The sequence below is a fragment of the Lactuca serriola genome, chromosome 3 (genome assembly GCF_051521515.1).
Source record: "Lactuca serriola cultivar US96UC23 chromosome 3, Lser_US96UC23_V15, whole genome shotgun sequence".
NCBI lineage: Eukaryota > Viridiplantae > Streptophyta > Magnoliopsida > Asterales > Asteraceae > Lactuca > Lactuca serriola.
The window spans coordinates 224,311,614-224,323,834 of record NC_136410.1 but is presented as its reverse complement, the minus strand read 5'-3'; the positions used below and the strand labels follow the sequence as shown (position 1 = coordinate 224,323,834).

Sequence of the window (12,221 nt, the reverse complement as noted above, 5' to 3'; positions counted from 1 at the left end):
CGAATGAATGACAAGTGTTCAAACTATATTTTTATTGAGTTATCCACATTTAGATTTCCTTGACGGAAGCCGGACTCTTTAATTTAATAATTTCAACGTGGCATCACAAGATCGCCTCTAATTTTCAAAAACTTCTGGAGTTGGTATTAAGATTTCTTATGCGTGTATAGGTATGCAAAAAGAATTATTCAAAGGTAAAGAATAGTTTTTCTACATCGACTATTAAACATTGGCGGGAGTTTAATTAAGTACGCCAGATTAGAAGGTTTACATTGGTTTGTTTATAAATTGCATGTCTCACACCATGCATTCCATATCACAAAAATGGCAATTACCTATTCTTTCAACTTCAAATCTTATATTTTTCCTCTCCTCCTTGTCTTGCTCTCTACCCATTCATCAGCAACTTCAACTTCCATTATAGATCGCTTCACCCAATGTCTAAACAACCGAGCTGACCCTTCTTTCCCGCTCAGTGGACAACTTTACACTCCCGATAACTCCTCTTTTCCATCCGTCTTGCAAGCTTACATCCGGAACCTCCGATTCAATGAATCCACGACTCCCAAACCCATCTTAATCATCACCGCCTTACACCCTTCACACATTCAAGCAGCTGTTGTGTGCGCCAAAACACACCGCCTGCTAATGAAAACCAGAAGCGGAGGCCATGATTATGAGGGGCTTTCCTATGTGACGAATTCGAACCAACCCTTTTTTGTTGTTGACATGTTCAACTTACGCTCCATAAACGTGAGTATTGAAGATGAAACTGCATGGGTCCAAGCTGGTGCGACTCTTGGTGAAGTCTACTACCGAATAGCAGAGAAAAGCAACAGTCATGCTTTTCCGGCTGGCGTTTGCCCTACTGTTGGAGTTGGTGGCCATTTTAGTGGTGGTGGTTATGGTAACTTGATGAGAAAATACGGCCTTTCTGTTGACAATATTGTTGATGCTCAGTTAATCGATGTGAATGGTAAACTTCTGAATCGGAAATCCATGGGTGAAGATCTTTTTTGGGCCATCACAGGTGGTGGTGGTGTCAGCTTTGGTGTGGTTGTAGCGTACAAGATCAAACTGGTTCGTGTTCCTACCACTGTGACCGTTTTTAACGTACAAAGAACATCCGAGCAGAACCTAAGCACCATAGCCCACCGATGGATACAAGTTGCGGATAAGCTCGATAATGACCTTTTCCTTCGAATGACCTTTAACGTGATAAACAACACAAATGGCGAAAAGACGATACGTGGTTTGTTTCCAACACTGTACCTCGGAAACTCTACCGCTCTTGTTGCCCTCCTGAACAAGGATTTCCCTGAATTAGGTGTAGAAATTTCAGACTGTATTGAAATGAGTTGGATCGAGTCTGTTCTTTTCTACACAAACTTCCCCATTGGTACTCTGACCACTGCTCTTCTAAGCCGTACACCTCAAAGACTAAACCCATTCAAAATCAAATCTGATTACGTAAAAAACACTATTTCCAAACAGGGATTCGAATCCATATTTGAAAAGATGAAAGAACTCGAAAACCAAATGCTAGCTTTCAACCCTTATGGTGGAAGAATGAGCGAAATTTCCGAATTTGCAAAGCCTTTTCCCCATCGATCAGGGAATATAGCGAAGATCCAATACGAAGTAAACTGGGATGAACTTGGCGTTGAAGCAGCCAATCGGTACTTGAACTTCACAAGGGTGATGTATGATTATATGACTCCGTTTGTTTCTAAGAACCCCAGGGAAGCATTTCTGAACTACAGGGATTTAGATATTGGTGTCAACAGTCATGGCAAGAATGCTTACGTTGAAGGAATGGTTTATGGGCACAAGTATTTCAAAGAGACGAATTATAAGAGGCTAACGATGGTGAAGACGAGGGTTGATCCTAGCAATTTCTTTAGGAATGAGCAAAGTATCCCAACTTTGTCATCTTCATGGAAGTAAATTCTAAATTCACTTGTGAAATTGAATAAAAGAATGGCTTTTTCAAGGTCATGGTATCCAGATTCAGATGATATTGATATAATTTTGACTTGTATTTATACAAACAAAATTATATTATATTTCTCTGAATTTAGATTTTCCATCTTTGAAAAAATATACGAACATTGATGTTGATATTTTTAAGAATTATAGATCTTGAACATTGTGAACAATGAATAAACCGAGGACTTCCTTGGGTTTTTTTTATAAGTATGTAATAGCATGTCTTTAATCAAGATAACCGATCATTCGATGCAATTTATTATTATAAACCTTATTTATATGTCGCCCCAAGTGTATTAGGCCATTTTCAACCCATTCTCATTCTCTCCCCAAAAATGGAGTAAAAAGATAGGGTAAACAATCTTTCTTTTCCAATCTTAATCTAACTTTTACTTTATTTTTACCTCTATATATATATATATATATATATATATATATATATATATATATATATATATATATATATATATATATATATATATATATAATTTTGTTTTCACTATCTATTGTGTGCATGTATAATTGATTCTGAACCAATCATTTTAGTTATTTTAAAAAAGTAATTAATACATATTACATGTTGAAGATATAATTGATATTAATTACATATTCAGTATTTAATATGTATTAATTACTTTCTTAAAATAACTAAAATGATTTGTCCAGAATCAATCATACATGCACACAATAGATAGTGAAAACATTTGAACCTAACTCTCTCTCTCTCTCTCTCTATATATATATATATATATATATATATATATATATATATATATATATATATATATATATATAGTATATTTCATTCTTCAACTTATATAGATTGTCAAACACACTCTTTCTATTAATTTGGTTTTAACAATATATAATTTATATTTTATCATTACAATAATATAAAATAAATAAGATTATATTTATAACACTTAATTATAATCTTTTATAAACTATGTTATCGTGTTTTAAAATTTCAATATATATTTAAAGTTTAATATGAATTTGATACACAAAAAACAAAATTTATATTTATAATTAATTAAATATAACAAAATATTATAGTACTAAATATTACATTTAAATTATAATTATTCATTTAAATTATAATTATAATTATAATTATAATTATATAAAAAAGAGGGATTAAAACCGATAACTCAAAGTTCATCCCCATTTTGGGAGAAATGAATATTATAACATCGTATTTGATGTTTTACTATTCATTTCTACCAAAATGGAGGAATAAATGGTATCGTCAGCTATGCACTTCCGCAACTGCGAAACATGAAAAGTGTTGTCGATATGTATAAGCTCCTCCGAGAGGTCCAACCGATATGCTACTTTGCCTAGCCGAGCCATCACCCTAAAAGGTTCGATATACCTGGGGTCCAACTTGCCCCGTTTTCTAAAGCGGATGACACCTTTCCAAGGTGACACCTTCAGAAGGACCATATCCCCGACCTGAAACTCAAGGTCCTATCGACGTAGCTCTTGTCTCGACTCTGGTTCATTTGGAGTCTACTCTGGACCTGCTGGATCTTCTCTGTCATCTTGAGTACCACTTTGGTACTCCCCATGACCCTCTAATCAACCTCACCTTAACATATCGAGCTCCTACACTTCCTCCCGTATAGCATCTCGAAGGGAGGACGGTCGATGCTGGCATGGTAGCTATTATTATAGGAAAAATCTGCCAAGGGAAGGTAGGTATCCCAACTACCACCAAAGTCTAGAACGCGCACCGGCAACATATCTTCCAAGGTCTGGATGGTCCGCTCGCTCTGACCATCTGTCTATGGGTGAAAGGTCGTGTTGAAGTGCAGACGAGTACCCAATTCGTCATGAAATTTCTTCCAGAATTTGGAAGTGAACCGCACATCTTTGTCTAAAATCACCGAAACCGGCACCCCATGCTGAGCTACTTCCTCCTTGATGTAAATGTCTGCTAGCTTCTCGGCCAAAATACTCTCCTGAATCGGTATGAAATGGGCGCTCTTGGTCAATTGATCCACGATGACCCATAGCATCAAATCCACGCGCCGTTCGAGGCAACTTCGTAATGAAGTTCATGTTAATATCCTCCCATTTCCACACAGGGATATCCAACGACTGCGTCTTACCATGAGTTCTTTGGTGTTCGGCCTTAACCTTCCTAAGGGTCAAGCATATCTCGACGTACCATGCTACATCCCGCTTCATACAGGGCCGCCAGTAATCATGACGAAGATCTCTATACATCTTCATCGCCCCAGGATGGATGGAAAATCTAGATTTATGCGCCTCCTCCATCAGGAATTGACACACACCGCCCGAGTATGGAACCCACACTCTACGATGGAGTGTCAATATCCTGCGGCTATCATAGTCGAAGGAGGAAATCTGACCCACAATACGCTCACGCTTCCAATGCTCCTCCTTCATAGTCTTCTGTTGAGCCTCCCAAATCCTCTCTAAAAGCAGAGTCACTACTATTATCCTCAGGTAGATGTCTCTGATCGGGGCCGTGAATGCCTTGTGACTAAGAGCATCAGCCACAACATTGGCCTTCTCTAGGTGGTATATGATCTCGTAATCATAATCCTTCACCACGTCCAACCACCGTCATTGTCTGGTGTTCAGATTTGGTTGGTCCATCAAGTACATAGAACTCATGTGATCCATGTAAATGGTACAACAGACCAATAGAGGTAATATCGCCAAATATTGATGGCAAAAACAACCGCCCCCAACTCCAGGTTGTGCGTCGGGTAATTCGTCTCGTGAGGCTTCAACTGCCTAGAGGCATAAGCGATAATGTGCCCTTTCTACATCAACACTACGCCCAAACCCGAGATAGACATGTCACAATACACTACGAAATCCTCAACGTCCTGAATGAATCTCCGAAAATAGCCTTCTAAACCGAGGAAGCTCTGAATCTCGGATGGAGACCTCGGAACCTCCCATCTCATCACGGCCTCCACCTTGGCCGGATCGACCAGTATACCATTCTGGTTCACAAGGTGCCCCAGAAACTCGCGCAACCAAAACCCGCATTTGGAGAACTTTGCAAAAAGTCTCTCACCCTCCTCAGTGTCTCCAACACCTCCCTCAAGTACTCCTCGTGTTGCTCTTGTGTCTTGGAATAAACCAATATATCATCAATAAAGACTATCACAGACTGATCCAGCATCGGTCTGTATACACGGTTCATGAGATCCATGAATGCGGCAGGAGCATCAGTGAGCCCAAATGGCATCACCACGAACTCATAATGGCCATAGCGAGTTCGAAAAGTAGTCTTTTGTACATCCTCCTCTCTGAATCTCATCTAATAATAGCCCGAACGCATATCGATCTTAGAAAACCAAGATGCTCCGTGAAGCTGGTTGAAGAGATCGCCAATCCTCGGGAATGGGTAATAGCTCTTAACTGTTACCTTATTCAACTCCCAGTAGTCTATAAATATCCGATTAGACCCGTCCTTCTTCTTCACAAACAAAATCGGGGCTCCTCAAGGTGAACTGCTCGGCCTGATATATCTCATGTTTAACAGCTCCTGCAGCTGTGTAGATAACTCCTGCATCTCAGGAGCAGCCAACCGATACGGTGCATTGGCTATCGGAGCTGCACCCGGAACGAGGTCAATCCTAAACTCCACTTGTCTCTCCGGAGGTATCCTAGGCAAATCCTCCGGGAATACATCCGGGTACTGCCGCACAACTAGCACATCGCTCACGGTCGCCTTACCCTCATCCCGGGTATCCATAACATAGGCGACAAAACATGTACAACCCTAATGAAGGTAGCGTCTGGCTTTCACGGTTGAAAACATGACCAGTCCACGCGGTGGTCTCTCTCCTTGAATCACCAGCTCTCCCCCACTTGGGGTCCTGAACCGAACCAACTGCTGCTCACAGTCGATCACCGCCCCATTAGGGCTCAAACAATCCATGCCTATGATAACCTTGTTCCCAAGAAAAGGAATGGGAATCAAATCCACGAGCTAACGCTCGTCAAACATCTTCAGGACACAATCTCTATAACCTCTGAAACCCATATGGATCGATCGTCCGCAATCTCGACCTCCCAAGGACAATCCAACATGCTCGTAGACTCGGCAAACCTGTTGATGAGTGCAAGAGAAACGAAAGATCGGGTAGCTCCCGACTCAAATAACACCAACATTGGGATACCTTTCACATGAAACGATCCTAAAATAGAATACATGAAACATAAATATCAAAACTGAAATATAATAAAAGATAAGGAGAAAAAACATACCTATCACCACATCTGGTGCGACACGTGCCTCCTCGGCGGTCAGCTGGAAGGCTCGGCTCCTCACCACATGAGCATATGGCTTGCCCTGTCAGCCATCTATGATATGTAGGGCCATTAGAGTTGGCTCTGCCAGTGACGCTCCTAATACCAATCTCGAGCAGTTGGCCATTATATGGCCTTGCTGGTTGCAGTGAAAAAAAATCATGTCTGATGTCTGAATAGTGGGGGTAGGAGCAGTACAATCCTTGCTGAAGTGCCCAGTCTTGCCGCACCTATAGCTGTCTGATCCCCCCTACCCTGCAACCTCCCTCATGCGACTTACCGCATTTCCTACAGCGGCCCCGACCCTATTGGGCCTTCGACCTTGAGTCGAATCCCTTGGATTTCTTTACCGAAACCCCAGTCGTATGCCCAGCCTCTGCCTTCCTCTTCCTAATGTGCTCTATATCAATCTCCTTCTCCCGTGCCCTGGCTATCATATCATCCAAAGTCGTGCACGACGAATAACTGACATATTTCTGAATGTCAGCTCTCAGCATATCATGGTACCGGGTTTTCTTCATCTCCTCATCACCAGCGTACTAAGGAACCAACAAGGCCCTCTTTCGGAACTTGGCGGTAATCTCTACCACCGTCTCAATAGTCTGTCTCATATCCAAAAACTCTCTACCTAGCTGTTGAATCCCCACGGCTGGCGCAAACTCCGCCCGAAACCTGGACACAAAATCGATCCAAATCATGGTCTCAATGGTTGGGGCTCCCAATGTATCACTAACCGCCTCCCACCAGTCCCTTGCTCGCTCCGTCAAATAACTAGCAGCAAATCTGACCTTCGACCCTTTAGGGAGAAGCTCGTCATCTGTGTAGACTCAATATATGCGATCCAACGTCTCGCCACAATGCGGTCTTTCAACATGTAGAAATATGGTGCACCGTATCCGCTGAAATCCTTGAAGGAGAGTGTGCGAGTCCCTGACTGGACAGGTGCCATGTCACTCATGAATGCCCTAAGACGATCCTCCATCAGCTCAATGATACCTACCTTGATCGACCCGAAAATCACCGAGGTCACCTTAAGGATGCCTCTCGTAATCTCGGATGCAATGAACTCTCACAATCCATCATCAATTGGCTTGGAACCCGTACCCGAACCTGACCCAGGCCCTGAACCACCTACTCCGTGACATGTCACCACCATTCTGAAACAAAACACACAATCGTCAGGGTCATACATAACATCGAGAGACCTCACGCACACTACAAGTTCCCCGATTTAATCTCAGTTCTCCTTGACTCGAGTATGGATCCTCTGCTTTTAGTAGCACGGGCCCATACTACCATCCAAATCTATCCATACCTTCCTCCAGGAATGCCTTGACTTGACCAAGTCCCTTTCACTATTACTGCTCTCCACAGTAATCTCATCCTAGGCTCGCCCTAGGGTAATCTATGACCCACTCTCCGCCATCAGCTACATAAGAAGTGATGGATTTTGAGCACTCTAACAACCTTATGGTGCACATGCAACCCTAAATGCTTTGGATCTATGTTTTCTCTAATTATACATGCAATTTGATTTTCCAAAGCATTATCCTAACTAGCATACAAAGCATGGGTACTTGAATAACAAAAAAACTAGTTAAATGACTTACCTCTTCTTGTAGCTTGTTAACTTGGACCTTTAAGAGTCTACCACCCCAAGTGTGTTGCCTCAAATGATTTAAAAAACACCACCAACAATGGAGGACTTGAGAGAGAGTGACTTGCAACAAAATCAGCTCTTATGATCTCCTAGAACAACTAGTGTCGGTTTTAGGAGCTAAGGGGCTTCTTTTATGGTGTGGTAAAGTCTAGGGTTACGTCCATGTAAACCCTAATGGACATGACCTTTCATAGTACTTAGGATCCATGGGTTAAACCTCCATGGACTTATAGCCCATCCTAAATAACCATTGGCCGACACTATAAGAATCATTGATTTGCCAAATCAGTTCCCGTATATTTAACTAGTCTCTTTTGATCACTGAATTAATTCAAAATTAATTCCTGACCAATACTAATTAAATAATATAATTTCACATTCATATATTACAACTTATAATATATTAATAAATCATAAATAACTTCTTTTCAAAAGTCCATACTATCAAATTGTTCCGGTGAAATGCAACCCAAATGGACCATGCTATTTTCGGGTCAAGTACATATCGATTATTGTTATGGACTTGGACACCTTATCCAACAAGAAGTCCCTACTATCTCTCCCTAACTAGCTTGCGAATACCATTACATATTACTAAGACCAGATAATTCTTCGAATAAGAGTTCTCTCCCTACAACGGTTAGACTCAAACAAAAGCTGTGAAATAGGGCTAAACCTAACCTTCTGAAATTATGTAGTCCTCATAATATGTAACTTAGCGTATTCATTTGCTAGTTAGTTAAAGATAACTAGAACTCCTAAAAAAACAAAGTAAGCAACATTCGAGCATTGAGTAACCAAGACCAAGCATATCCTAATCAGATCATCATTTCGCTGACTAATCAATACTATCATGCAGTTCAATAAGCACATACACCAAGCATATAAGGCATCTTCCTAGATCCTTAGCGCTAAACTAGCATGCAATTCTCATACACATATCGTAGGCATATAAGTCATCCTTCCTAGAATGACCTTCAACGTGATAAACAACACAAATGGCGAAAAGACGATACGTGATTTGTTTCCAACAATGTACCTCGAAAACTCTATAGCTCTTGTTACCCTCCTAAACAAGGATTTCATAGAATTAGGTGTAGAAATTTCAGACTCTATTGAAATGAGTTGGATCGAGTCTGCGCTTTTCTACACAAACTTCCTCATTGGTACTCCGACCACTGCTCTTCTAAGTCGTACACCTCAAAGACTAAACCCATTCAAGAGCAAATCTGATTACGTAAAAAAAATGTAAGAACTCGAAAACCAAATGTTGGCTTTCAACCCTTATGGTGGAAGAATGAGTGAAATTTCCGAATTTGCAAAGCCTTTTCCACCATCGATCAGGGAATATAGTGAATATCCAAAACGAAGTAAACTGGGATGAACTTGGCGTTGAAGCAGTCAATCGGTACTTGAGTTTCACAAGGGTGATATATGATTATATGACTCCGTTTGTTTCTAAGAACCCCAGCGAAGCATTTCTGAACTACATGGATTTAGACATTGGTGCCAATAGCCATGGCAAGAATGCTTACGCTGAAGGAATGGTTTATGGGCACAAGTATTTCAAAGAGATGAATTATAAGAGGCTAACGATGGTGAAGACGAGGGTTGATCCTAGCAATTTCTTTAGGAATGAGCAAAGTATCCCAACTTTGTCATCTTCATGGAAGTAAATTCACTTGTGAAAATGAATAAAAGTATGACTTTTTCAAGGTCATGGTATCGAGATTCATATGATATTGATGTAATTTTGACTTGTATTTTTACAAACTTATATTATATTCTTCTAAATTTCAATTTTTCCATCTTCGAAAAAAACACGAACATTGATGTTGATATTTTTAAGCATTACAGATCTTGAACATTGTGAACAATGAATAAATTGATGAGTTGTTGGGTTTTGTATAAGTATGTAATAGCATGTGTTTAATCAAGATAACTATTCATTCGATGCAATTTAGTATTTTAAAACTTATTTATATGTCGGGTTCACTAGCAGCCAAGTGTGTAAGACCATCTCCAACTCGCTTCTATTCCCCCCCCCCCAAGAAATAGAGTAAAAAAATAAGGTAAATAGTGTTTCATCTCCAACCCTACACTATTTTTTACCCATTTTTACTGGAAAAAAAAATATATTCATGGTATATTCATTTATCCCAACTTATATAGATTGTCAAACAACTCTTTCTATTAAGTTAATTTTAACAAATATATAATCTATATTTTTTCATTATAATAATACAAAATAAATAAGATTATATTTATGACACTTAATCATAAGCTTTTGTAAAATACATTATCATGTTTTAAATTTTTAATATAAATTTAAATTTTTATATGATTTTGATAAACAAAAAACAAACTTTATATTTATAATTAGTTAATATAATTTAATATATTACAAAATATTAAAATTAGTAAATATTAAATTTAAATTATAATTAGTACATAAAAGTAAACTAGAAATATATAAATATATAAAAAGAGGGATAAAAACCGACAACTCAAAGTTCATCCCCATTTTAGGAAAATTTGATAGTATAACACCATATTTTGTGTTATAGTATTGATTTCTCCCAAAATGAGGGAATAAATGGCATAGGGTTGGAGAGGAATGGGGAAAAATAGAAAATAAGAGTGAGTAGGAGATGCTCTAAGCATTGTGGTCGTATGAAACCTCTAATAGGCCTTTGCTGGAAGATCTCCTTTAATACCAAGTTACTAAAAACTCAGGAAAAAAAACCATTAATTATAAGCATAGTTGTATACTAGTAATTAAATTCATGTTTTATTAAAAATAAAAATTAGGTTTGTTAAATATATTTTTAATATCAATTAGAAGTTGAATACGAATACAAAGATACTTAGATATCTACGCCATTACCGAAGGCATGGGTTTGAGAAGACATTATATTATCTCAGATCTATAGCTTTTAATTTGGGAATTGATGCGGTACATGAACTTTTACATCAAAATCATTTAGGATTCAATATTCTTTGTACATATTGATCAAATTATTTGTTATTTGGAGACAAGGTTTGAGCAATACAATCACTATGCATATATTTTGGTTTCTTAACTGTAGAAAAGTTGAATTCGGACAAATTTCATAAATGGTCCTAGTGGTATCCCAAAATATCAAGTTTCGTCTGTAATTATTTTTGTCTTCAAGGATAGTCCCAACGGTTTGAAAACTTTTTATTGATTGTCATTCTGGCTCACCATGTACATTTGAGTCGTTAAGTGAAATCACATGCATCCCAGGCCATGGCAACTTGGTCATTTCACTTTTATCAATCACTACTTATAAGCTTGTAACATCTACATTTTTCAACACTCTCTTTTTCCATTCTTCCCTTATTCACGAATGTTGCTTCCCATATGAATAAATCAAGAAAATAGTAATTTTTTTGATATGGAGGTGCAGCGATAAAGGTGACATTGATTCGTGTATGAAGGCTTAACTTCTTTTTGAATTTTTTGATTATAAGAATGCAACGGAGCTTAAGAAACAAGAACAAGAAAATAAGAACAAGATAGATGTGATAAACAATCTAGACCTATATATTGAGTATCAATGAAAAAAATTAAGACCTATCGATTTGAATTCACACTACAAGAAAACGGCCCTTCAATGACACGCGAACAGTGACACACATTGATTTACGATCCGCATTTTGTGGGTGTCCTCAAAATAATGTCATATTTCCAAAATTTGTAGAATAGAGGACACACATTTGTGTGTGCCCTAAAATTAGTGTCAAATAAAAAAAGTTACAAACATAGAGGGCTCTTACCTTAAATATGTGTCATCTAGAAATGTCGCTTTATAATTTTTAACTCAAACGCGCCTTTTTAAAGGGGAAAAAGAAATCCTCTAAAATTCTAAAATTTTCAAGTACCCAGCTTATGCACTCTCTCCTCTAGATCTCCCTTATCTTTCATAAAATCGCATAGATCCATTTTCTCCCTCCTCATTCTCTATAACCCTAGACACAGCCACCGGTCATTCACGATGATGTCTTCTTACCCTATCCTTCTTCCTTGCTCCATATTTGTGACCTTCGTCGAAACTATCTTCTCCTCCCCCGTCGCCACCAACAACCTACATCCTTATTCGTTACCCTAAAAACCAGACCAATGGTTCACCTCTCATAATTTCTCTCAGAACACTTAGGTTTTTGGCAATGAATGAAATTGACCCCCCCCCCCTAATCCTTTGATGTGTTCTAATTTCTTACTATATCTAGTTTAAAATCAATCATTGCA

General features: G+C 38.6%; 1 protein-coding gene and 1 pseudogene across 1 annotated transcript; both read left to right on the top strand.

Moving 5' to 3' along the window:
• Positions 1–297: 297 nt before the first annotated feature.
• LOC145093633 (berberine bridge enzyme-like 8) lies at positions 298–2,244 on the top strand. The gene has a single exon (XM_079031833.1). The coding sequence runs from the start codon at positions 325–327 to the stop codon at positions 1,945–1,947; it is 1,623 nt and encodes a 540-aa protein (XP_078887959.1). The 5' UTR covers positions 298–324; the 3' UTR covers positions 1,948–2,244.
• A 6,674-nt stretch (positions 2,245–8,918) lies between these two features.
• LOC145096059 (berberine bridge enzyme-like 10 pseudogene) lies at positions 8,919–9,624 on the top strand (annotated as a pseudogene).
• Positions 9,625–12,221: the final 2,597 nt, after the last annotated feature.